This window comes from Falco cherrug, chromosome 7 (genome assembly GCF_023634085.1).
Source record: "Falco cherrug isolate bFalChe1 chromosome 7, bFalChe1.pri, whole genome shotgun sequence".
Lineage (NCBI taxonomy): Eukaryota > Metazoa > Chordata > Aves > Falconiformes > Falconidae > Falco > Falco cherrug.
This window is the reverse complement of record NC_073703.1, coordinates 31,505,294-31,532,558: the sequence shown is the minus strand read 5'-3', so window position 1 is coordinate 31,532,558 and position 27,265 is coordinate 31,505,294. Positions and strand designations below refer to the sequence as shown.

General features: G+C 47.8%; 1 protein-coding gene across 1 annotated transcript in view; it reads left to right on the top strand.

Annotated features, from left to right (window-relative positions):
- The window catches only part of PRKCH (protein kinase C eta), a 121,596-nt gene extending 94,696 nt beyond the window's left edge, over positions 1–26,900 (top strand). Inside the window, exons 11-14 of the mRNA XM_055716395.1 lie at positions 4,702–4,840; positions 5,783–5,971; positions 24,111–24,254; positions 25,740–26,900. Of these exons, the coding sequence (XP_055572370.1) occupies positions 4,702–4,840; positions 5,783–5,971; positions 24,111–24,254; positions 25,740–25,886 (619 nt within the window). The 3' untranslated portion in view covers positions 25,887–26,900. The remainder of the gene's footprint in view (positions 1–4,701; positions 4,841–5,782; positions 5,972–24,110; positions 24,255–25,739) is intronic.
- Positions 26,901–27,265: the final 365 nt, after the last annotated feature.

Below are 27,265 nucleotides of genomic sequence, written 5' to 3'. Positions count from 1 at the left end.
TTGGAACAAGGCCTCCAACTTGAAAAATCCTGCTTCTTTGGTAAGTGTTTTACCAGCTGTGCTATTCTACAGGTTGTAAGTCTTCCGTTCTCCTCTGTTAAAGCTGCCTCATTTTGCAAAAAATAATTACAAATTCACTGGAGCAGGAGTTGGAAACATGTATTGCTTTGGCTACCAGAGCGGGCAACAGAAACACATTTTTCTCCATCATGATGGAGGTTTCAGCATTTCTATGAAGTAAAATGACTTCAGCAGAAGAGGTGGAGAAAAATCAAAATCTGCTCCCTGCTTGCAGGTGGAGTTTGGATGCACATTTGTTCACCCAAAAGTGCTTCCAAGGAGTGTCTAAATGGCCTTGCATGCTGAAGACTTGAAAAAGCAAAATTTTCCCCTTTCAGAAACTCCAAAATTACTCATTTAACTAATTCCAGGTTTGGGGATTTTATTTTTAATTGTGTATTTTTTAAAAACATTTGGCTGGAGTTTTACATTAGTCACACCTACATTTGTGGCTAGCTCTCACTGCTCTGTACCTTCATCTTTCATAACTAAATGATTTGCATTGAGATGGGAACATCAGGCTTTTATGAGCTTTAAACTGGACCTTTGGGATTTCCAAACCTGGGAGAACCTTAAACTGAGGCAGTAAGCCAGTTTCTGCCACCCCTGCTCCTGCAAAGAAGATCCTTACTACATGTACAGCCCTTACAACACAGGGTGGTAAAACCAAAAGAAAAAAACAAACAACCCAAAACTTTATCCTTTCTAATATAGTTTCTACATCATGAGTGAGATGATCGGAATAGAGCGAGTGGCAGGTAATGTGTGTAGCACCTATTCACTGGCAAAACTCCCTGGTGTAGGGAAATTGCATTTGACGGATTCTTCAGAAAACGACTGGGTCATCTGCAATTGTAATTTTGGAGTTTTTTATGCATGGTAAACTCAAGCAGCAGATGTGTACAGAACACGTCTTCCAGCAAGTGACGCTGAAGCAGTTCATTTTGTCATTTCTTCTGGGTCTAGACTAAAGCAAAGCCGTTAGGCCGATGTGCCATAACTGCCTGTGAGGACAAAGGCTGCTTTTCTGAGTCAGGATGAAGCCTGTTTTCCAGTGGAGGTTTGCCAGTGAAAAGCAGAACCTCAGCCGGACCTTAGAAACGCAGCCTCAGAAAACCTCTCCACCATTATTGCTTCATCGAAATGCTAAAAATATTGAATGGAAAATGCAAGTATTAAGGAAATGAGGTAGATTTGGGCTCTCTGAGCTGGATGACTTCCAGTTTCATCAGCTTCCCAGAATCCTTGCTGCGAAGATGAAGAGCTCCTTGTAAATCTCAGAAACCTGTCAGTGTTTTTCCTCTCATGTGGCCGTGCTGGTTCACGGTGTGCGATGCATGGGGAGACCTGTCAACGTTGGGCAGGGAGCACAGAGCTTGCAACTTCTGGGATCGCTTGAGATAAATGCTCAAACATGAGACCAAACCACAACTTTCCTGAGGATTATCTTATGGGGGAGCCGGAGAGAGCAGGCTCTAGAGGAGCCACGTGGCTGAGCCTGGCACCGCTGGTCCCTGAGACCTGCTCAAGAGGGGTGTGTGGGGCCATCTTCTGTGGCCATGCCAAGTGAAGAGCATTGAGAAGTCTTCTTTGGTCGTGGGATGTCCTCTTCTAAAACAATCTGCCTGTAGCCAGAGCGCCTGAGCAAGCACGAGCACTTTCATGTCACGTTACAGATTATGTGAAAATAGAAAACCCAAGTTTGGGATTTTGCGTTGCTGCACAGAAGTCAGGAGAAGCCAGTATCCCAACTGCAGGAGGAGACAACAGGCGCTCTTAACAGGTTTAACATGCAATGTAGAGAATCCAAAGTGGTGGAGGTTTGCTTTGTGTGGTTAAAACTGTACTCACCCAGCGAGAGGCAAACAGTTTAAATTTAATGACGATTACATCTGTAGAGGCTCTCTGGGAGGACGCAGCAAGCGCAGGGCTCTTGCACCTGCTGAAGCTCCTGCCATCTTGGTGCTGTAGCGAGCGCGGTGCGTTACACAGCTAGCAGGGATCTGGGGCTTTCTGCAGCACGGCCTGCGGGGCAGGGGCTGGGAAGTGGCGGAGCCTGGCTTCGGGTCTGCCGAGCTGGCCCTGCCTCGTGGCTGTGTCCTCCCAGTGTTCCTCAGGCTCTCCGTGAGGGACTGTAACCTGCTCACCCAATGTATGCGACTGGGGTTCTGCTAGCTCGGATATAAGGAAAGTGTATTTTGAGATCTTCCCAAAGCATGCCAGGACATGGCAGATGTTTCAGGGATTGGGGGAGGTTTGCATAGGGGATCTCCAAGCAAGTTCACCAAAATTCCCCTTCCAGTTGCAACTTCAGGGGCAGCCCCCAACAGCCAGGGCCGCCCAGGACCAAAGAGGTGTTTGCTGCATTTAAAACTGAACCAAGAATAAACTGAACGTTTCAACCACATCATTACAGATTCTTGGAAACAAGGCCTGCCTTCATGCTTGGAGGGCTTCCCTGTGCTGCCAGGAACCACAGGGAAGAGCAACAGGAGCTTTGGCTGTAAACTGCTGCTGAAGGTGTGCTGTCATGGGCGGGCACGTACAATACCTCTCACTGTGCTCGCCTAAAGTCTTTCCAGGACAAGCCTTTGCCCACATGTCTTAGCAGCCATTTCTGATTCTCAGAAGGGGAAAAATGAGTGTCTTCTGCTGAGCGTCCCACCCAGAGCAAACACTGCAGCATAAGACAGTCATGGGCATTGTCCTCAGCATCCAGATTTCACTGGCCACCAGGTAGCTGGTGGGCCTGCTGGGAAGGGCAGCGTCATTGCAGGGGGCTTGCTGACTTGTGTTGCCGTGCCTTGTTGAAGGGAGAGGATGTATGATCTTGTGATAAAGATCTGGAGCTGGAATTCAGGAAGCTGGTGTTCAGTCTTGGCTCTGGGAGACATGGGCAAATTTCTTAACCTCTACCCTTCGCTTTCCCATCTGTTCAAGTGAGGCTATTAATACTTCTTCTTATCTCTTTGGGACGGAATATGGCTCTGATTGTCTAGCACAATGCGTCATTGATCTTTCCACTGCAACACTGAGGTTGAGGGAGAGCTGTCTCAAGCGCCAGAGAGGGTGCTGGTGGTGGTGCTGACTGTAGAAATGCCAATGCACAACAGAGCAATTGACCCCCTAATTTTCACTTCAAGATCATAGATGGAGGATGAACAGGATCGAGCTGGATTCAGATTTCAGCTCACCCATACATTTTCATACTGATATGTAGGTGTCATCACCCGTGTTACCACCCTCCCCATTGCTCCCCCTTCCTGGGGAAATACATGTCCAATCACTGGGCAAAACGGATCAAGTTCCAGCAGGGATTTCAAGGAGGGACCCTGAGACCGTCAAGTATATTTAGTTATTTGATCCTTATCTGGGCATCAGAATGACTGACAGTGGCTTTGTGCAGGCTTGTAAGATGTCCTCCATCTCAGAAAACTGGTGATGGTCACACTTCCCTGCCTTGGAGCTGCTGTGAGGGCTCTGTGCAGCTCTTGGGCCAATACCTGAGACAGTTAAAAAAATCACCTGTGTGACCTGTTTGTACTGCACAGAGCTCCCGTCAGAGCTCCTTTCCTCTGTCTGTGACGGTGCCTAGAGCTTGTCTGGCAGCTGAAGAGAGCTGTTGTGTATTTTTAGGAAGGCACTGCCTAAGTCTGCAGATGACCCCGTGCTTTCTGGTCATGTTCCTGACAGTGCTTCTGACCGTGGGCTATTCCCTCAGGCAATCTCAAGGTCAGGCAGGCTGATAAGCTTTGTTAGGGCACTCTCATTTCGGCAGCTTTGCTTTTGATGAGGAGCTCCCAGGCTGTTAGAGGTGACGTATTGGAAAATGTGCCTTTCTGCAGCTTGCTGGGCTGCAGGTCTCTTGTGACAGTGACAAGGAGGTCCCCACCCTGATAAGCACTACGGGGGGGGGGGTGTTCATTTCTTGCATTAGTGCAGTCCTGCTGGAATCAATATATCTGGGGGGACTCTTCAACACTTTGCGTTATGATGGAGGTATCCCCTGCTGGCCAGAGATGCCCCCTGCCCGTGTGGTGTGGTGTCAGCAGGGAATTTCTTTTCTTTACAGCTTGGATAACGCTCCAGGTGGGGTCTGTCAGTCAGGTTTGCCCTGATACAGGGAAGCCTGGCACTTAACCCCCCACCTCAGGAGGAGAGGGGACCTGCTGCCCCTCTGAAGAGACCTTGCACGCCTCCCCAGCTTCAGCTGTGCGCTCCCAGCGTGGCGCTTTGCTGAATCAGAGCATGTCCTATACGGTGCGTTTTGCTGCATCATAACATCGTTACGCAATTTGACAGCTCTGGCAACCTCTGCTCTAGTGAGTCCCAGAGCTAAATGAGCAGGAGCTCTGCCAGCCAGGCTTGCGGTGTGTTTGGAAAGCCATGTGGGCGAACTTGTATAGCACCTGCCCATATTAACTGCAGTTCAGCAGGACGTTTGTTCCTCCCTCCCTTTTGTAAGAGACAAAGCAAAAGAAAACCCCTCCTGCATGACTTCTGTGGTTTTTTGGGGTTTTTTACAATGATGTAAAGCTTGTCCAGTTTACAGGTTAAGCTTCTGAGGCCTCGGATGCTGCCTCCATTTGTGCTGGGGCTGCTCCAAGCATGTAGTGACTTGATGAACGCTTCTTGTTGCAGGGACTTGAAGCTGGATAACGTGCTGCTGGATCATGAGGGTCACTGCAAGCTGGCAGACTTCGGAATGTGCAAAGAGGGCATTCACAATGGCATTACCACAGCCACCTTCTGCGGTACACCGGACTACATCGCTCCAGAGGTATAGGAAACCTGGCTTTGGCCAGGAAAACTTGGTTACAATATGAAAAGCTTAGGTTAGCTTTGGAACAGCAAGTGTACTTTCTGGTGTCATCAGCTACACTTTGAGTGCCAGGTGCAAGATTTCCTCCTAGATGTATGCTTGTGTTATCAGTCCCTTGTGCAAGCAAAGCACGAGGAAACTTCAGGCTGCTGTAGGCACTGAGATAAGCCTGTATTTTTCTTTAGGAAATGTGAGGTGAAAAATCGAGGTACAGCTGCAAAAATCTTGAGACACACATGCAGATAATGGCCCAGTCTGATTTGAAAGGAGATTGAATTCGCCCGTATTTCCCAGTTCCTTTTTCTCTCCTCTCCCGTTGCCTGTCATTCCCCAATCTCACTACAAAATTAATAAACACCTCTTTAACTAACAGCTGCCCTCCAGATGCTGCTAGATGTTCTGACAGGGTTTCGGATTCTTCTTCAACACAATTGAATTTTTGTCTGTGGTTGGTGTTTGTCCCTTTCTCACACACTCACACTTCTTCCCCTCTCCAGCTGAAAGCCTTGCTGTTACAGCCAGGTAAGCATTTTCTTCCCAGGCGCAAGGAAGAGGTGATGTCAACCCGCACACATGGCTGCTCTGCTGCTTCTGAGGCTCAGACAGTTTTGCTGGAGTGCCTCTTCTCTTCCTGCTAAGCCCTAGCATCGTTTCCCAGGTGACCCTGTGAGCAGTTAAGCTAGTTCAACCCTTACTTAATGTATCTGATGTACTTTTGTGCTGCTCTCGGGGTTCCCAGCTTGAGATCACCTGTATGTTCCTGGACATACAGCCGGCCTAGCAGAGCACACTGTTAGGGCATAGTGAGAACTTCTGTGGTAGTATTTCCAAATACTTTTTCCTCCCCTGCTCAGTTTAAGAAGCTTCGGGGTTGATATTTCTTTCCCATCCCTCCTTCAGATCCTGCAGGAGATGCTGTATGGCCCTGACGTGGACTGGTGGGCCATGGGTGTGCTGCTGTACGAGATGCTGTGTGGCCATGCGCCCTTTGAGGCAGAGAATGAGGATGACCTCTTCGAGGCCATTCTGAATGATGAAGTTGTCTATCCGACATGGCTCCAGCAGGATGCAGTGGCAATCCTCAAAGCAGTGAGTTCCTTTGACTATTTGTGTGCTTTCTGTCCTGGCTTTCTTCAGCCTGAATCCAGCAAAAGAATACAGAGTTGGAGTGTGGGTACTCAGAAATTGTGGTTATCATGACCCTGACCCTTTTCTTATCTTGGACTGAAGGGTAAATAAAAAACCCAAACAAATAAAGCCCTGACACACTTAAGTGTATTTGCATAGTTATGTCCTTTATACGGTTCAGCAGCCAACTTGGCAAGCAAAGCGTGTGCGTGTCTGTGTGTCTGGGCATTCCCCTGCTGACTTAATGATTTACAACATATGGTCATCTTCCAGAACAGAAGCAGCAGGTACACACAGTATTTAATCAGTAGTGACCATATGATTTCCATGCGACTGGAGTTGCAAAGAAGTGAAGTCTTCATGATAATCCTTTGTGCTGACTGTTGGTAATGTCATCCATCCCCAGGGATTGCTGTCTGCCTGCATATGAAGACAGGTTTTTGATTTTTGCATGGTTGGGAGAAAAAAAGTGGGGCTGTACAGCAAGCAGTTTGAGGAGAGCTGTTGCTGGTTGCACTTAGTCCTAGTTCTACCAGGAGCTCTCTTATCGATGTGCCTCACATCTTTGCCTGTGACACGGGACTGAAGCTTTTTAAGATTTCAGGTTGTGCATGTACAAACAGTGCCTAGTTCACTGGAACTGCCTGCCTTTACTGTAATGAATCAAAAGGTGATTAAATGACAAGGGTATTAACCTACAAATCAGGAGACCTGACTGGGCTGTTCTGCTACTGACTTCTTCCTGCCTCCCTGATCAAATCACTTAATATCTCTAAGCTCCCTGTGGAGGGAGAAGGGTCAGAGTATTCCCTTTCCTTGCAAAAGCACTGTGAACAAAGATGCGTTTAAGACTGGGTACTACTAAATATTGGTAATAGAGGGTCTAAGAAGTAGCTGGGTAAGGTAGTAATTCGGAGTAACTTGTGGAGCACTGACCCAGAGAAATGGGGTGATGAATGATGGGACCATATAAAGGAAGGAGAGTTTGTTTCCATCAGATATTCAGTAGCAAGAATCTGGGAGTTTTCTACTGAAAGGTTTCTGTTGTATATGAACTGAGCAACTACTTTCTGTAGCTGAAAATGCATGTAATAAATTCCACAGAAATCAACCGAGAATAAAATCCACTTCTTGAAGAAGTGCAAGGGGTTGTGCTCTGAAATCACAGGTTGAACTCAGGAGTGATAGTTTGTCATGCTGAAGGCCCTCTTGGGTTTTGGAAATAACCTGCAACATATTTAAAAGAAAAAAATAAAGTTCAGACCCATTGCAGCTTCTGGAGCAGTGTTCATGTTGGATTGGGACTCTTGAATGCCTGAGCCAGTTCCTCTTCTGCGGTGACAAGTAATAGCAGTGGATTTGTTACAGGTATCTTAGAGGTAACATGTGGTCAGATAGATGCGCATCGTAGCAGAAGCTTCAGGGTATAATAAAATATGATTTGTGGTTTAGCCTCTTGATGAAACCCTTATTTTCTTAATTCTGATAGGAACCTCGTAGAAACAGCCAGCACAAGCCGCAGTCACCCCAGGCTGCTGTAGCTCACGTTCAGAGACCGACTTTCAACAGCGGGTCCCTTCTGTGATTAACAGGCAGGCAGCATGATGGGAGGCACTGGAGAAAGGGCCAGAATCGAGGAGGGAGCTAAGAATTTAAAGAGAGATCAGCTGAGTGTCTCCAAAACTGCACAGTCAACTTAACAGTTGCTGGCTACTTGCCTGAAAAAGGTTTCCTCTCCAGCCACTCCGCTTGTCTGCTGTATCATGTGTTGCTGGTGAAACCCACAGTAAAGCAGAACTGCCTCCCTGAAACACCCTTATTACTTGAGAGAAGCGCTACGCTATGTCTGCTTTTGGAAAAAGGCTGAAATTTAGGGCATTAACCAGAAGCCTTGTGATTTGACTAGTGAGAATTTGCAATTGGAATTTTTAATGGACCTTCAGTTCTTCAGTGTTTCTGTTCCCTGGGTGCCTGCTGCCTGGAGGTGACTTTTGCATCTGATTTTACACCACTGATGCTAGTTGGCTAGAGCCTGAATTTCTGCAACTTCACAGTGGCTGCCTTTGGCATCAAGAGCTGCTTGCTAGAAGAGCTCCTCATTTCCTTTTCTCTCTCTTACGCTGAGCTTTTAGAGGCATCAGAGCATGTTGGCTTTAACGGGAAGGAAACATCCTGTCATGAGATTGTCTGGGGTTCTACATTTAAATGTAAACACCCCACGCACTTTGATTTCTTTTGGATGATGACAAATGTGATCACTACTGAGGTATTACGTTTGCAGTATACTGATAAAGTTTGATCAGTGTTTTTAGGTGTGACACAGAGTGGTGAACCTGGCTTTTTTGTTCCCTTGTGGCTTTTTTATGAAGGAAGATGGTAGATTTTCTAGCTGCTAAATATGTAGATACTTTTTTCTCACAGACTTCTGATGCTAATATGAGTTCTCTTAGATACAGAATTATTACTATGTGAGCATCTCTTCTAACTGCTACTGTGTTTACCTCCAACAAGGTGTGAACTTGAGCTCCCTGATTTACAGCTGTGACAGTGCTTTCTAACCCATGACATTAAGAGCTCTGGAAAATCAGAGCACTCAACTACTGCAGTAGCATAAATGATTGTAAGTAATTACATGGCATGGGAAGCCTATGGAAGACCAGGGAATTAAACCTGAGGTCTCTTGTATTGTGGGCTAAGGCCTTAATAGCCTTAATAAATGGATTATCCCCTCACTAAAAGTTCTGGCCTCTAACCTTGAACAGGACTAGTGAGAATTTGCTTAGTCTTGAGTGGTACAAACCTCTGAAGCAAAAATGAAATTCTTCTGCCAGGAAGATGCAATTAGGTGTAGGTGTTTAGGGATGCTCTATAAATGGATATGTCTAGGTTTAGAAAGCACTTGATCTGTTTGCTTTCATGAAGAGCTTCATTGTAAACAAGGATAATAGGTTTTAGGACCCATTTCACAGATGCTGTTATTTTGTTTTGCTTTTGTTTACCATAATTGTGCTTTACCAATTTCCCCCCATCAGAAACCACCTGATTTCTGAAGGTTGCATCCAGTTCATCTTTGCAGCTTCCTGGTAATAACCCAAATACATCCTTAGGACCTCATTTAGGTCACTGGGTATTCCTGGTGTCTTTTTGAGCACTGCTACCAAGGAAAACAAACCCAACCATGATGGCCTGGGACATTGTTTAGAACTGAAAGTAGAAATACTTGTGCTCTAGAAAAAGAAGGTTTTATTTATTTCACTTTTTAATGTTTGGGCTTGTTGCTGGTTTGTTTTTTTTTCTCCTTAATATTTTTCCTCAAGAGCTGGGGAAAGAGTAGGGCAGAGCTGAATCAGTGTAAATCACCAGGATTTTGCTGGAGTCAGTACTCCCAGAGAAGGGAAGTAGAAAACCTCACTCAGGTACCCTGGCCTGTCTGTGTCACTGGGCAATTTAGGTATTGATGGTTCAAGTCAGGCAGAGAGGACTCAAACTGTCTCCCCTGCTTGTGTGAGCAAGTCAAACTGGGCAAGGATGTTCTCGTGAGAGTAAAAAAAGTGCAGAAAAGGAGAATTACTGCTGAATGGATTCAGACCACTTCAGCTCATTCAAAACATAAGTTTTGCTTTGATTTTGATTCCCCAAAAAAAGATTTCTCCATAGCCCAACCTGAATGCATTCTCAAGGAGTTTATGCCAGTGGAGGTATTGTTTGCGTCTGTAAAAGAAAGTCTTTCAAATATTCTTCGCCATCAGCTGACAGAGTAGTCACCAGTGTGTGTGGTGATGAAGAGACTGTGAAAGGGAAACTTTGTGAGCACGCATAGGCCAGAGACTGCTGCACCGTATCTTTTACAGTGGGAGTGCAGCCGGAGATTGCTTTGTTACAGCATGTTGATGTTCTGAGTTTATAAATTGTTGCTAGCAAAAAGGGCTTGAGCAAAGAGGATGGCTTTCCTGGCAGGCAGAGGCTTTGGGCCTCAGCTGAGTGAACTGCAAAGCGAAATACAATCCTCTTGTTTCCCATAAGCGGGTGGTATTTTGGCAGCATGTTTCGCTCACTGCATGTATGACTTTCTCAAATGTGATTCGGTCACACTGTCTTGCTCACAGTCAGGCTTCGCTGGAGGGGAGAATGAAGGCACACAGTGAAAATCGGGTCTCAAAAGTCAATGGCGTAATGGGAAGCAAATTCACAGGGAAAGCTGCAGGGATTTTCCTTTCCAAGCCTGGTTTCAGATGAGGAGAAAAGGGCTAAGCCGGTTGCGTCGCTCCATGGACTGATGGTCTGGAGCAGCAATGGTTGGCCCAAAGGCTTGGAAACTCGGATGAACGATTGCAGCTTTTCACTCTCAGAGCCAGGTAACAGCAGGGATAGAAAGAAGCATCTCCCTGGGGAAGTGTCAGCGTTGCTGTGCCTCCTGCACCCTGGGTTTCTGAACTCCTGTCACAGCCGAGTCTGCGGAAGCGAGGGTGTCTCAGTGTTTGTGTGCCAGCCTCCAGTCTTAATGTGAGCTCTGAAACACTTCTGGCCTAGCTGAACTCCTCCTTCCAAAAGCAAGGCTTCGGCAGCCTTGTCTGTAGCTGTATATTTTGGGGACACAAATGAGACTAAAGCTTGTTCTCTCTCCAGCTGGCTAAAAACGTGCATTTTGAAGAAAATACTACTGGAAATAAGAGATGGGGCAAAACTGGTTATGCCCCATTCCAGGTGGTTTTTGTGTGACAAATAAATACCAGGCAAGAAAAGAGGAAGGTGCAGAGCAAACTGGCTGTGATTTTAGCAGCCTGTGCTCTCCCCAGCGTAGGTGGGACAGCTTGGAGGAATCTCAAGTACCGGTGGATTAGTGCGAGGAGCAAGAGGGCTTGAAAGATGAGGGAGCTCAGCTGAGGCCAAACATAGAATCGCAGATTCACGTAGGTGGGAAAAGACCTTTTAAGACTGTCGAGCCCAACCATTACCCTAATACTGCCAAGCCCACCCCTAAACCATGTCCCCAAGTACCACATCTACACATCTCGTTTAAATACTTCCAGGGGTGGTGACTGAACCACCTCCCTGGGCAGCCTGTTCCAGTGCTTGACAGCCCTTTTGGTGACCCGTATTTCAGAGGAGAATGACGCCAGCCATACAGTACTGAGGATGCAAATAAAAACTTTTATCTGTTTTTCTCGAGAACAATAGCCTGGAAGTGATACTAACTCAGAAGGCCAGTACTTTGGTTTAGTGAACTCTGCTGCTTTGTGTCACTGAGTTCACTTCCCCCACTCCGGATACCCTGACACTATCTGTACCCCAACAGCACCACTAAAGTCTTAATATGTTCAACCCCCTCCACCCCCTCTTCCTCCTTTAGACTTCGCTCTTGCAGACTTGCTTAAGGTCTGGTTAACATCAAGTGGGAATTAGTGCTTCTGACTCAGCCCCAGCAATAGTGATGCTCTGTTGGGTCGGCAGGAGCTGGGTCCTGCTCTGACAGCCTGTTCTACGGACTCATTTTTGGTTGTTGGAGCACAAGGTAAGGGAGTGAGAATTTCCTTCCCAGCTTCTGCCAGCAGCCTGTAGGGAGTTTGTGTGGTTCTCGGGAACAGCTGGAGGGGGAATGGTTAAATGTGCCACAGTTTAAATCCCCTTTGCCTCCAGACAGCCCTGAAGCTCAATCAAGAAGTCAAAAAAACCCTGTTCTAGAAAGAAAAAGCCTTTTCCCATTCCTGTCAGCCCACGTCACAACTGATACCCAGAAACTAGAACTTTTTAGTTAGTTCCTTAGGTTTTTTGCCTTGCTTGTACAGCAAGCATACACAGCAATGTTCAACGCTGAGGGCTCACCGGCGGTGGAACCGACCCCTTTGCTGGGAGGCAGCACACATGCGCTTTTCTGGAGAGCAAGAAGGGGGCTCAGGAATGTTGCAGTGCAGACAGCGCTTCAGCGGGAGAGAGGTATGGGGGCCCTTCCCCAACAGCTCAGCCAGTTTTCATCTTGTTATTTAAAAAAGCCACTCAAAACTTTCTACAGAAGTTTGTCATTCCTTTGCTGCCCAGAGGAGTGAATAGGAGGCTGCCTGAGGTCCCTCAGTCACTCCAGTAACCATCACACACAAGAGACTTCCCCACGAGGTACGATAATTATAGTGTATTGCTCCACCAGCAGTTTTTCTGGAGTTGCTGGAGGGAAGCCTGTGGATATTATTTCAAAATGTGGCCAAATTCTACCTTAAAACAAGAGGTTAGGTTAGGGAATGGTGGTGGTGAGTTGTAGAAATGCTTTTTGTATCCATATGCATACACAGAAATAAGTAGCAGTTAGGAAAATGCGTGTGTGTGTATGTTATGGTTTCTTCTTCCCTAAATTTGCAGATGATACTAGATGAGAAAAAAAAGTAAAGTTGAAGGGTACCCTCCTCTGCCCCTCCTTCTGGTGAACATGATCAGTCTTTCCCACTGTTTCTCAGGAATTCTAAGTGATGGCTCCTAATGTGAGATAAAATTGATTAGAGTGTGTGTGTGTTAGTTACATCCAGGGCTCCCTGGGGAGCACAGGGTTTGGGGGGATTATTTCTTGCCTGGTCAGAGCATGGGGCAGCCCAGTCTGGCTGGGTGCAGGGTGACAGCTCCAGCAGAGCCCTGGCTGACTCTGGCGGTGCTGCATGCCCTTACCACCGTGACTGCCAAACCCTCCGTCAGGAACCCTCCTGTGCGTGCTGCAGCTTATCTTTGGAAAGGCTTTCCAGGTGGTGAGGGCTCTGTGCTGAATCAGGCTGGTGCCACCGCTGAAAGCAACTTGAAAATGCCGTTATGAGTAGAGGACGCAGAGAGCCAGGGTTTTTACAGCAGAAAGAGGCAGATTTTTTAACGTAGTCAAAGCGAGCGGTCTGCTGTGACAGAGGAGTGGAGGGGAAAGGCAGGTTTTGGGCTGCTGACAAGGATGTCTAAGTTCAGGAGAGATGTGGATGGTCCAAGCTGCTGACTTGCCGCAGCTGCTCACCCTTAACGTCAGCACAGAGGGTGAGGTCTTCTGAGCTTTGGAGGAGTTTATTCTCTTCATACGCTGCACTCGCTTGGGGCCCAACACCCCTGGGTACTGGGAGGTCAGAACGGGCTGTCATCAGCTCACATACCACGGTGGGTGTCTGCATCCTCCCTGCATGCTGCAGCAGGCAGCGCATGACTCAATACCTGGGCTGTGCTTTGCTTGGCACATCCAAGCACAATACGTATGTGCTTCCTCCTGCCTTCGTGCCTCACCTTTTCCCCGAGTCCTGGGCAGTCAGTTTGACCACTGTGTGAGCCAGACCAAACCCCTGTGTTTGTGCTTTCCAGTCCTCTCCTGAACACTTACGAGGTGTGAAATGAGGCTACGTTTACGTCCCTGTGCATGAGGCGTGTATCTCTCCTTCATACTTGCATCCTACAGATCTGAGCCAGGTTCTCTCTCTCCAACAGGCAGAAAAAGGCAGATAATCTGTTTCACATGCAGTGCTGGAATAGCCAGAATGAACTTGTTTCTGAATGAACCAGATGCCAGGAGTATTTTTTTTAGACAAAGATTAAAAGGAAAAGGAACAATACAATGGTGGACCGACTGAAATCAAAGAGGGAACTAGATGAGCTCATTGCTTTATCCTCGGAGCTGAGGAGCATGCTAACAAAGGCAGATAGATATTAAAAATGCCTTCAAATATGCCAATAAATCATTCTCCTTGGCACCTCTTCAGAGTTGGCAGGCTCCATAAATCCTCTTGCACAGTTTGATTGAGCTTTTGCTGTCAGAGTGAGGCCGATGTATAAATCTCTCTGTGAAGCTCTTTGCTGGATCTGTGTACACATTTTTCCTTTGTTTTTTAGACATGCTTTCATCTTGCATTTCCTGGTTGGCTCCAAAGCCTCTGCTGCAAAAGCAGGACACCGGAGCCTGTCGTTTCCCAGCAGGGAAGGAGGTCTGCAGTTTCAAGTGATCTCTCATCTGGCCCATTTTTGCCATGAACATACACTGTGGTGAAGTGGCGAGGCTATGCTCCACCACAGATTGCAGCCTTACCTCTTTTGCCTGAGCTTGCGTATCCATCTCTGTAACATGCTGTCTCCTACTCTTTGCCTCCTAATGCTCAAACAACAAATAGCTTTCCCCGGCGATTTTATTCTCTTCTGCAGACTGATCACACCTTTTTCTGAAGCGCTCCTCTTCCCCAAAGTAGTAGTCCCGTGCTTCTGAATAATTCACCATGAAAGAAAGCTAAAGCCGTCTCCAGCCAAGGCTAAATTCATCCCGAGGTCTTTTACCTTTCCCTTTCCAATAGGCTGAAATTAGTTTCGTGTTTAAGTCCGCAGTGTGCGGGTTCAGATGTGCCTCATAAGAAAAGCTCCTAACCCAGCCTATTGTACTGCCAGGTGTGACTCAGCCTCCTCTTTCCTGCCAGGAATGCGAAGAAAAGCGAAGGAGCTTTCACTGTGCTGACTTTGTCTTCCTGCTCTTCTTTTTCTGCTCGCTCCTCGGTGCTTGGGAAGGAGTGATTCCTGTGGCCTGGGCTCCCTTCTCAGCTCTGCCACAGTTAAACAGTGCGATTATAGCCCCTCACAGGAGTTTTGGTGAAGTCTGTTAAAATCCAGCCTTAGGGGAAGGCCCAAGGATTCCCTTGAGAACCTGGGAATGATCACTGGATGATGGGACCAGCTCTTGCTGTGCAGCCCCCGGTGGAGGGGGCCAGTCCATCTAACTGGGAGGTCCCAGCACCGCTATGGGGGTAACAAATCTCTTGAGTCCCCAAGCTGTTCAGGGCTGTAGGTATTACTCGTCCTTCCAGCTTTGAACTTTCTGACCTGCTGTGTCTTTTCAGGAACCTTAAAATTAAAAGAATCGAAATATGACCAAGACAACAAAAAAGCTCCTTTGAAGTATTTTCCTGTGATTTTTCCGCCCCCCCTTAATTGGCCTTTACAGGTTTGTGAGGGGCACTTTAGTCCTCTTTGTACTTGACCCTATGTAAATAGGCCACCCAGGGCTGTGTAATAGATTCCCAGTTCCTCTTGACAAGACTATCGGAAAAGGATTAATTGTTTTTCCAGGCAACCCCAGGGAGATTTTACCGCTGCTTAAAATGAGAGTGGGATCATGCCCCCAGTCTGTTAACAAGTGCAATGCTCATTCTCCTTCCATGTTTATGTTACTTTGATTGATGTATTGATTTAGTAATTGACCTCCATATCCCCATGTTGTACCTATAGTCCAATTGGGGTAATTTAAAAACAGCAGCCAGAGCTTGATACTGTCTGAGCAGCCTGTGCAGCTGGTGACCCACGTGGGAACTGGGGTTGATTCATCAGTTCTGAAAACAAAGATTTCTGGAGTGAAATCTTGACCAAAACTTATGTTAAATATTCCATACATCTAATGACTAAAGTTAATTTCTGTTTATTATTAATTATTACAGGAGTACTAAAGGCAGGAGTGTCGAAAATCACTACCTATCATCAGAAGCCAATATGCACTTGATACTTGTGGCCTTTTCATTTTGCATTAGTGTTGAGTTATTTGCTGATGAGTGGGGAGAGGTGGGAAAACAGGTAGATTTCATCACAGCAAGGAAATTTGAGTTATTCAGACAACATTTCATTCCCATATGTTGGGCCACATTCTCTCCTGGTGATAGTCAGCAAAGTTACATCAGTTTACACTACTAGGAGATTTGGAGCCAGATGTGTCTGTCCCGCATGTGAGTTGCTCTGTCTACCTTGGTTTATTTTCCTTTTCTCTCTTGCTCAGCATGGTGTGCAATACAGTTAGTCCTTGATTCCTCGAGCTTTGGCTGGGCAGCGTTGAGCAGCCATGTCTGCACTAGGGGAAAGTGAGATCAAACTTAACCTGCCTAATATCCACTGCACTGACATTTTGTCCTTCCTGCCTGCGGCTGGCACATGAAGTGTGTGACCGCTGTCATGCTTTTAGTGACAGTCTTCTGGCTTTTAGAAGCAGGATGAAGACTGTTTCTTACCTCCCTTCCCATTCCTTTTTTATCTGGAAAAGAAAATAAAGGAGATATCTCTCTCTCTTCTCCACCCCACACCACCACCCCCACCCACCCCCGCCCCCTCCTTGAGATGCTTTCAGGGCAGTCTTGTACTTCTGAGCCCTGGCACTGCACTCACTGGAGCTTCTCTGCAACGAAGGATTTCACCTGTTCACCGTTTTCTGTAGCCAGAACCCCAGCATGAGGGTGGAAGCATCCTGTGCATGGGTGAGTCGCATTCTGGCTCAGCACCAAGATGAATTGCATTGGTACAATCGGGGCTTCTAGCAATCTATCCTGCTGTGTGCAGGGTAGGAAGCCAAAACGCCTCGTGGCCTCTAATGGCTGCAGAGCAAATCACAGTTTAAAACAGAGGTAGCATTCGGGAGAGCCACAGTGACTCCAAGTCCTGTTCTCAGCAGCACAATCTTCACTGAAGCTCAGTAGGACTTGGGCTCCCCAGTGCCTGGCTCACACCCACAGCCAAATTGCTGTGGTTTAAGTTACCAGGCACCAGCTGAGCTGCCCTCAGTGTGAGGACTTCCATGGGAGAGCTCTCCAACCACCCTGCTCCCAGGGCCGTGGAGCTTCTGCTGACACCATTTAGTGAAATCAGGCTGTGCCAATTCCCTTGCTCCCCGTAACCCCCTTGTGTGTTATTGCTCTCGTATGGGGACGTGAGGCATGCGTGGGAGCATCACCCCAGCAGGGCTGTGATGGAGAGTGATGGGAGCCTTGCCTAAGAGAGCAAAAGACAAGACTGGCTCAATATGAGCAACGTTTTATTTTTTAAAAAAAGAAAGAAGGCAAAAAAAAAGTCTTTCTGCTATGCTAATGCCTACTGGCTTCCAGTCATTAAAAATAATGCATTAAGAGATGGAGCCATAGAGCCATCCTTCTTCTCCTTTGTTTAGGGTGGATGAAGGCTAATGAAACCGCAGACTGCGGGTTTGTTTGCCTTACATAATAGGCAGCCAAACTCTTTTCGGCACTGCAGCATTCAGTCGAGAGATTCATGGAGAGAAACCTTAATTAAAGTAATTACTCTATTTATATAATGATTCCCTTTTGTCTGAGATCAAATAGATCTTTGAGAAATCTTATTTCCTTTCGAGTTAATTTCTGCCCTGTTAGTTTAGCTCATGAATCTTAATGAAGGCGACCATGTTGGGTATCTCCTGATCTTCCCGCTCTCCCTCATTACTACAGGGGAGACTTCAGGGCGATCATCTCCTGTGCTGCTGCTGCTTTTCACTTTGGTAGTGACACGGGAGAAACACCAACAGGCAGGAAATGTTAATACCATGAACAGGGAGATCTTGCTTTCCTTTAATGGTTTGGGCTTGACTCTTGCATTTGTACAGTCCTGAACAAGGTTCCTCTGAGGCATGTGGTGTGGTGGAGAGGTGAGGCTGAGGGTCTGCCATTGTATCCATGACGGGCTGCCCTTGGGCTCCTGGCAAGATAAAGTGATGAATTTCTCTGGGTCTCTGTTCCCTGCCTGTAAGATGGGGGATACCCTCCACCCCTGCTTTGCGCTTGCATTTGAAAGATGAGCTGCCCTGGGGCACAGGCTTTCTCTTCCAAGGTAAATGCACCCTGCCCAGGGCAGTGGAGTCCTGATGAGAGCTGGTGCATCTCAGACTTACTTTAATACAAGAAATAACGATTTCTTCCTTGTCCAGAGGGCTGACAGTGTGAAGGGAGTGGCTGAGCAGAAAGCCGTATTCCTCTTCCTGAAGTGCATTACTTCTGTGAAAGGGTCTGGGTTCCTTGGTGTTTCCTAGAATGTGGCACAATTTGTCATAATCTAGTCACTATGATATTACTCATGAAATTAATTATTCTGATGCAAGTAGCACGTACATGAGTTAGGTAAAACCTGTCAGGGATTCCCAGTATTGAGAAAGGGAACTTGCAGATTTGAGGACATTAATGCTTGGAAGCATCTGCTTTCTATGCAGACATCTTTTCACTGACTTGCAGGCCGTTAGACTGATTTGCAAAGTCAGCCTCTTGAGACAGAAGTTGCAACACTGCACCTAAACAGTGCTGAAGAAGTCCAGTACAGCCTTGTTCAGCAGACTGGGAGAACTGGAGCCCTTCCCAGCATGGTCTGAGCCATGTAGTGGGTGAAAGGGAGGACCAGTGCGGGTCCTCTGCTCTCCCCTCACCTGCTCATGGGCTGAGTTCCTGGGGCTGACGCAGACTTTTCCTCATGGTTGGCACTGCTATGTCTGCATTTTTTCCTGGTAACTTCACAGGCCCTCCGTGGACTAATCTCCAGCTTTTAATTTCTTGTCACGGCTTGCTGCATTTTCTTTCAGTAAATGTTTTCAAATGATCTCGTGAAGTCATGTTTTTGGCTCATTCCAGCTGCTGGTTTTGGCTGCGATGCTGCGGAGAGGGTTAGCTGAGGTCAGCAAGAGCCTTGCTCAAGTTTGCTGCTCGGCCAGCTGGTGTAGCCCAAAGGGACGCAGCCCGAGGAAGTTCCCAAGAGGCTCTTTACACCGGGAACAGGATAATTCCCCACGGTTGGATTTGATCGCAGAGCCAGGGCTTGACGGCCAGGTTCAGGTTTAAGGTTGATAGTCTTGCTGTTGGTTTTGCTGGGAGTCATCATGGATTTTGGCGATTACATGTTTCTTTTTGCTTAGGAATCTCTGGCTTGCCTCGTTGTTAGTGTTGAATGTTTTTTTCTCTGTGTTTCTTCACTGAGCTCTGTGTGCCAGAGGCTGAGATTCATGCTACAGTCTGGATTATCGTGCAAATTAGAGCTACTTAATAAACATCAGGAGATGACATTTTGCCACAAAAAAACTTTTTACTGAACATCTTCTCTCATCACCCCTGAAAACATTGGAGGGTTGTACTTGGAAGGACATTTAGCGCTATCTAGCCTGTGAAGCAAGAGTCAAACTGTGGCTTCCCATGGATGCCAGGAACAGCCAACGCTTTTTAAGACATTTCCCAACTGCTTCTGAATGCAGCTGAAGGGTTCAGGTGAAATATTAGCTGCACTTCTGAAAACATTTCCCCAGCTCAGCCTGCATGTGTGTGGAGGGCAGCGTCTGTGTGCTCTGGGCACTCAGCTTACCCCTTCTGCTGCAGGAGTGCCTCTTACAGGGCCAGAGATGTGGGTATAGGCTCCAGCTACTTACCTCAGAGATGAAGGCTGAACTTCTAATTAAGTTCCTCAGATATCCATTTTCTTTGTTTGCTTTGCTAAAAGTGCCATTGGATAGCAGAGGAGTACGAGATGGGCCATCAGATGCCACCCTTTTGCAGCAGAGAAATGTCTGCCCTGCCTAAGGCAGAGAGACAATCACAAAATCCCACAATGGTCGGGGTTGGAAGGGACCTCTGGAAGTCACCCAGCCCAACCCCCTGCTAAAGCAGGGTCACCTACAGCAGGCTGCACAGAGCCGTGTCCAGTTGGGTTTTGAATGTCTCCAGAGGAGACCCCACAGCCTCTCTGGGCAGCCTGTGCCAGTGCTCAGTCACCCTCAAGGTAAAGAAGTTCTTCCTCATATTCAGGTGGAACTTCTTGTGTTGCAGTTTGTGCCCGTTGCCCCTTGTCCTGTCGCTGGGCACCGCTGAAAGAGCCCGGCCCCGTCCTCTTGGCACCAGCCCTTCAGGTGTTTGCATACAGCGCTAAGGTCCCCTCTCAGTCTTCTCCAGGCCAAGCAGCCCCAGCTCTCTCAGCCTTTCCTCAGAAGGGAGATGCTCCAGTCCCCGCATCATCTTCATAGCCCTCAGCTGGAACCTCTCCAGTAGTTCTCTGTCTCTCTTGACCTGGGGAACCCAGAATTAAACACAGCACTCCAGATGTGGCTTCACCAGGGCAGAGCACAGGGGGAGGACAACCTCCCCTGACCTGCTGGCCACGTGTCTCCTAATGCACCCCAGGATCCCATTGCTATTCTTGGCCACCCGGGCACACTGCTGGCTCATGGGCAGCTTGCTGTCCACCAGAACCCCCAGGGCCTTCTCCGCAGAGCTGCCTTCCAGCAGCTCAGCCCCAGCCTGTGCTGGTGCCTGGGGCTGTTCCTCCTGGCCTTTGTTGGGCTTTGTTAGGTTCCTCTCCAGCCTGTCCAGGTCTCGCTGAATGGCAACAGCCTTGTGGTGTATCAGCTGCTCCTCCCAGTTCTGTATCACCAGCAAACCTGCTAGGGGACACGCCATCCCTTCATCCAGATCACTGATGAAAGAGTTGCACAGGGCTGGACCCAGCGCTGACCCCTGGGGAACACAGCTAGCTACAGGCTCCAGCGAGACTCTGCGCCGCTGATCACAACCCTCTGAGCTCTGCCATTCATCCAGTTCTCTGCCATTCTCCAGAGAGAAAGAGAAGGATTCATGGGCTTTTGAGCCTTTGAGAGGTCATTGTAGTCTTTTGTTTTTTCCTGACATACTGGACAACACAAACTAAAACTTCATCCATTTCTTTGTGAGTGCAATAATTTCTGGTCAATTCAAATAGTGTTTGAGAGGGTTAGTTACTCATTTCAGTGGAAACTGGCTTCTAAAATTTCATCCTTTAATTTTACCTGCCTTACTGCAAGAGGTATATAACTGTTCCAGTGCAAAACAGCCATACTGGCTCTGTTGGAGCCACTGCTGGCACGCCTGCTTTTCAGCCCAATTGCTAAATAAAGCCTGGAGCCACTTCCCAGAGGAAACATCCTGCCTTCACCAGGCTGTGATGGACCTGCCGCCTCCAGAATTCATCAGGAGATTTGGTGTAAGGGAGGAGCAGCAATGGCCAGTCTCATGTTGTCTGTCACAACCCCCGGGTGCGGAGGCATGTGCACATCTGTGGGCAGAGTAACGTGCCGTGGTGCTGAGGGAGTCTGGAATACAGGACCGTGTTTCACGTACCGCATGATGCCGTTCGAAGGCAACAGTTTTGGGGCTGGTTCCCATGCACGGATGCAATTGAGAGGTCTCAGCACAGCGTACCACATGTGTATCGGGGTTTCAGTCAACGGTAAGGACCGACTGGTCTTCAAAATTATATCGTACCCTTTTGCTGAAGCAGACTAGGTGCGTTTGCCTGCCATGGAAGGGGGCCTCTTCACGTTGCCTTGGTACTGTTTGCAGAGTGTGTGACTTATATTCGCTTTCAAGGTCCTGCTGTCTGGGGAACAAGCTTAGAGAAATGTGTCCGGGGAGGTTTGTGGTGCTGGTGGGTCCCTCCAGCCCTGGACACCCTCCTGCTTCAAAGCCCGATTTTGACAGAGCACGAGAGGCAGCAGCACGGAGCTCCTGCCTGCCAGCTGGGGAAGGTGCTGGTTGATGGGCGTCCCGTCCCGTAGGGCAGCGCGCCCCTGTCAGAGGCAAGGATTAATTCGGAGGGGGGTTGGGGCAGCCCGGCTTCGCTCGCAGCAGCTGGGCAGGGGACGTGCTCCAGCAGCGGGTGAAGCTGAAGCCTTTCCTCTCCTCCTGCCTCCTGTGGGCGCCTGGCGCAGGGTAGGGGGTGCCCGGAGTTACCCCGCTGAGCTTTCTGAGGCCGCGGGCCCGGCGCTCACACGGGAGCTGGCTGCTTGAATTTGAACAGTTATTTTGGTTTGAGTGTTACGTTTTACCTCTTCAGAGCTCAAAACGCCCCACCTCAAGGAATGGCCCTTGCCTAATCCTCATTGTCCGAACAAAAAAAGGTGTTTTAAGCAGCCAGGAATGCATTTACGTTGGCTTTCGGCTTGCTGCATCAGATGCCTTCGCTTGGTGCAATTTTGGCATCGTGTGGAATAAAGCAAGCAAATAGGAATGTAAACACACTTTTATATCCCAGGGCTCTGAACTGGTCTGGGAATGGGCGGTCCAGTTTGTGTCTTGGTCTTATATGGTAGAGCATGAATGGGAACCTAAGCAAAGCATGTTACCGGCCCTTTTGAGAGATTATTTGTTTTCTTTTTTTTTTTTTTTTTCTCTCCACATTTAGCAGAAGCTTCCTGGTATAATGGAGGCAGCGGTAGGTCAGGAGCTGGGAGACATGGGAATTATTCCCAGCTCTTCTCTCTTTTTTGTCTTGTCTTTTTGGACAGTTTTGGTCTCTACCACTCTCAGCACCAGCAAGCTCTGATCTTGTTTGAGCTTTCTAGGTGTTCCAGCAATGCAAATAAAAGCTGGTGAGGTGCAGATATCCATCTGTGGGGACAAAGAAGCTGGGCAAGGAATTTCAAGAGAAAAACAGGGCTGCCAGGAGATTTCTGGCCTGTTTTGCAAACCAAAGAAGTTGAGTTCAAGACTTGCAAAGGCTTGTCTGAACCAGGGCTCAGAGATTTTGGCTTGACCCATTTCTTGTTTGGAAACCAAGCTGTTGTCTGGGGATCAGTAGTCCACAGAAATTTTGGGGCAGAGTCTCTTGGGAAACAAATTGTGTTGGGGTTCTGCTGGTAGAAAGGGAGAATAGGTTGAAGGGGTTGGGAAGACAGAGAAGTTGTGCTTGTCCTCGGGCCTGCCCCTGGAAATGCTGCAGGACTGAGGGCTGAAGAGTCCTGAGAAGCATGGGAAGACCCCAGCTGCAGAGAGCCACCTCAGCTTTGCTCCTCTCCTGGGGACTGATCTTACAAATCTGGATGCACTCGGCAGCTCTTTCTGCTGATGTTTTGGGTGGAATGGCAGAAAACAGTTCTGCTATAGGGAATCCCGTGGCAGCACACATGCTCAAAAGGCTCAGGAGGTCAGGCTGGAGCTGGGGTTTTTGGGCTCATGTCAGCAGAGTCTGGTGTCCTGCAAGGTCTCAGCTGCTGATGCCCCATCTGCTTTGGCTCTGAAGCCCCCTCAGGACAGGGTACGGGGGAGACTTCTAAAATAAATCTGGCAGCTTTCTGTCTTCTCCTTGTCTTCTCTCTAGGCAGGGAATGACTAGGCCTTTTATCCACTCGTCCTAGGAGAATTTGTACCTTCTGAAAAGCTCCTACAGTCAGAATGAAGTTGGTCTCCCGCTGCACCTCCCCGTCTTTTCACTTCACCATCGCTGAGATGCAGCAGACTCGGTCATTCCTGAAACAGTGACCGATTGTCTGGTTTGGCTGGTTCAGCTATTTGCTAAACATAATGCTCTTTCATCTTCGAGGAAATCGTCTGGACACCTCCGCTTACTTTATGCTGCTGTTTCAATAGGCAAATAAAAGCGGCTGTTTTCCCAGTTTAAACATAACCTGATTTCTCTAATGAATTAGAAATACTTGAGGGGAGGGGAGAGATTGTTTTTTACTGATTTTTTTTAAGAACTATAATCCTAAATTAACAAGCCAACTAGCTGTTTTCCTGCCTGGCAAAAGGATCCCCCTCCTCCCCCAGTATTTCCCTTCTCCTTAAGAAATATCCACAGCATTCACATGTCATCTTTCTTGTTGGGATGTAAAGGGCACCCGCCGGGACCCTCTCGTGCTGTGTGCATGATGTACGGCTTTTCTCGTTGCTGCCAGGCAAAGGCAAATCAGGGCACTTTGGCTGAGGTTGGAGATTTCTTTTCAGTGGTAGCAGAGTAAAAACGTTACATAAAAGAAATCCTCTTTTAGCGTTTCAGTGTCGAGAGAGGAGACAGTCACCTGCCTGCTCTCATCTGCTCAGCGTCTGGGGGACTCCAGAAGCCAGTGCCTTGCTCATTTTCCTCTCTTTCCCGAGATGACAGGAAGGAAAGCGTAGGCTTCTGGCTGCGCTTCAGCAGGCTGAGGTTTAGGAAAAAGACGCAGCTCAGGGCCGACTCCAGTCCAAAACCTGGCTGGCTGGTGAGCAGCGTTTGAGAGCAAGCTTGTATTCTTGAAAAATTAATACAGAAATAAATAACCACCAAAACCACCGTGCAACATTTATAATGTTGCAAATGATGCAATTCAACTTTCTTTTCTTATTGTGGTAACCAAGGATTTACCAAAAGAAAAAGGACCAAGGAGAAATACACCCCAACTTCTTCCTCTAGAGAGTGAGTCAAGTTCCTTGCATGCGGTTCCAGTACAATGAAACCGAGAAGTCTGGCCAGCTACTGGGTTCAACAGGAAAGCTGAGGACAAGCTTTTGTGCAACTGCTAATAGGTCCCTCTTCTGTGGCCCTGCCGGATGGGAGAAAACAAACAGCCCTTTTTGTTTTGCAGTTCATGACAAAGAACCCCAACATGCGGCTGGGCAGCCTGGGGCTGGGCGGCGAGAGTGCGATTCTGCGGCACCCCTACTTCAAAGATCTGGACTGGGACCTGCTGAACCAGCGTCAGATGGAGCCACCATTCAGGCCTCGAATTGTACGTGGGAAGGAGGGGTGGGGGAAAGGGATTCCTGTTGTTTGGGGTTTTTTTCTTTTCTGGGCAATGTTAGCAGATTTATTCCTGTGAGAAAGGAAAGGAGGTGAAGGAAGGGCAGCCTCGGCACAAAAGCCCTGGCCCAGGAGCCAGGAGGTGAGGTCTCTGGCCTTGGCTTGGCTGCTGGTTGGCCACCTGACGTTGTACAGGTCACCTTTTTTTCCCCTCCGTGCTGGATTTGCAGAGGCAGCTCAGCCAAAAGATGTAGATTTGTAAAAGCAACTGCAGCACATCAGGCACCTAGCTACCCCTTGCCTTGCCCCAAATACAAAACAGGGTAAGTAATCCTCATCCTGCACACTCCACCTAGCCCTTCACAACTAGGCTCTCTCTCTTCTCTCTGTACAGCACCCAGCACAGTAGTCCCTGCTCAGGCCACTGTCAGCTGGGTGGTTCAGACGGCTGGCAGGCAGCAGAGGACACAACGCTGCCCCTTTTCTCAGTGTCGCCACACAGCTCTAAGGATGCTTTGTGATAGAAGAGTGCTGCTCTCCATGGACAGCCTTCCCAAGGTTGTCTCTGTGGCTTCATTGCCTTTGGAAATTGTTGCCTGGAGAGGCTTTGTCTCACGCTGCTCCTGCTGAGGTCACTCTGCAAGCTCTTAGTGGCGACCGTCAACCCAGTCCTGCTCCATGAAGATCACTGGGTGCAGGATCAGGCATTTGGGTGAGCTGTGGCAGCTCAAGATCAGGCTTTTGAGTTGTTTCTTGGCCTCAGTCAAAGACTAAGGGAGCCTCCTCAGTCCACCATGAGCTGGATAGTATCTGGGAACATTAGACTTCAATGTCAATGGAACGTCTTGTTTTGGATGCAGGGAAAACACACGCCTTGTCAAAATGTGCCACGAGCCCCATTTGTGTGTGTGCATTGTAAACAGTCCCACTTTGTGGCACGCAGGAATCCAGCACCAGGACACAAGCCATTTGTCTTCCCACGGCCCAGTAATTCATTATTGTGCAAATGTAATGGCCTGCACATAGAGGAGTGTATCCCCCCCACTTCCCAAAGCCCAGCTGAGACACTCTGCAGATAAGAAGGGACTGTGTGGAGTCAGCTAATTGGAAACAAGACGGATAACTGCTTCAGATGGCTGGGTCCGTGCTGCAGCTTGAAGAAGGGAACTGATTTATGTGCCCTGCCCTGCCATGTCTGGGCAGGCAACCCATCCGAGGTGATGTCAGTTAAATCAGAGAGACGTTTCCCTGTCAGGAGCCTGCAGAGGCTCTAAAAGGCTTTGCCCTGTAAGAGGCTCTGTGGGAGCGCTCAGCTGCACCACTCCAGCCCCAGGAAAAGCTTTCAGCAAGTTCAGCCTGGGTTATGGTGGTGGTGGTTCGTTCCACTCAGGACTAGATTAAAGATGCAGAGTAAGGATCAAGCAGATGATACATACTTCTGACATCTCTTTCCTTTGTCTTTTCTATTTGACAGAAATCCAAAGATGATGTGAGCAACTTTGATCCAGATTTTATAAAAGAGGAGCCCATTCTGACTCCCATTGAAGAAGGAATTCTTCCAATGATAAACCAAGATGAATTTAGAAACTTTTCATTCACAAGCCCAGAACTGCAGGAATAGCTACGGCTCTGGGAAAGGGCTGCTGAGAGGACTGGGGGGAAATGAAATGAAAACTACGTTTACCAGAAATTTCATTCTCGAGGAATAACAGTGCACTGACTTTACACGATACAGCAGCACCGCTTTCAGCATTACCTTAATGTGAAATTGAAACCTTCTCGTGTTTGTAGGATTTATGCAGCTCTTGGATCAAATATTGACGGGGGTTGTTCAAACGTGATATTGTAAATAGCTGATGCAGACAGAGAATTGAATGCTGAGCTGGTCGGTTCAGCCTGAATGTCACCGCTTGCAGTGGATTCAAGGAGTAGGCATGAGCATGAAACAAGTGTCTTGCAGCTCTGAGCCAAACAGACTTGTTACAGTTCTAATTGTTTGCAAGACTATTTGGAGGAGTCCCAGCACTGTCCAGTGTTTTGGCATTGTGATCCAGCATCACATGGCCTGACTGAACCAGATGTTCCTACTGATTTTACCTGTTCCTGCAGTATTTATTTCTTTCTGAAGGACAAATGGCTCTCTTTGCCACTGTTTGGGTTTCCATGTGAAATATTTCATTGTGCTGACTAGCAGAAGGAAAAAAAAAAACAAATGCCCTGTGCCCCACACAGATTCTTCCAAATCAAAGGGAGGTCACGTGCTCGTAGTGTTTTACCGTTCGTGCGATATGAAAAGTTTTAGTGTTTGCATTCTGTGAAATGCCTTTTTACATCACGCATCTTCAATGCTCCTTTCTTTGCCTCCCAGCTGTTTTCAACTATAACGTAACTTGTAAAACCTTACTGTTTATTTAGACCCTTTCTATTTAATTATGCTATACAGAGCCCCTTTTGTGGGTATAGTGCCTCATTAAAATTTTGATCCAAAGTGGTAGCGCTTAAATTATTTGTAGCATTATTGCAATGGGAGCCATAGGGCTGGCAGACTGCTTGAAAGCAGAGTTGTCAGCCAACAGGTGACACAAAAGGACAGCTTTCTGCCATGAGAACAATAAACATTATCTAAGAAACAGGATGACTTTGGTTTGATTTAAGGGCTTATTACTCACAGGGCACTTCTTATCAGTTGCAGCCTCAAGCCTCGGCCACAGGCAGACTGAGACAGTTTTTCAGCGCAGTTTGCAGAAACCGGATGCTCTAGGAGATGGTTCTGTGCTTTCCCTGCTCTTCTGGAAGTTGGATGATTTTTCTGTAGCTCTCGGCATACCTTTGCACTCCTTGTTGGGGATGAAGCTGTATGTCAGGATTAGTGGCTCTTCCTTGGGCAGCTATGAATTACTGGAGAAGGGTTTCTAACCTCTTGCAAAGCTGATCATGTTTGTGTAAAGCTAGTCATATGCTTTAACTTGAGAGAAGGGTGAGGTGCAGCAGAGAGGGATG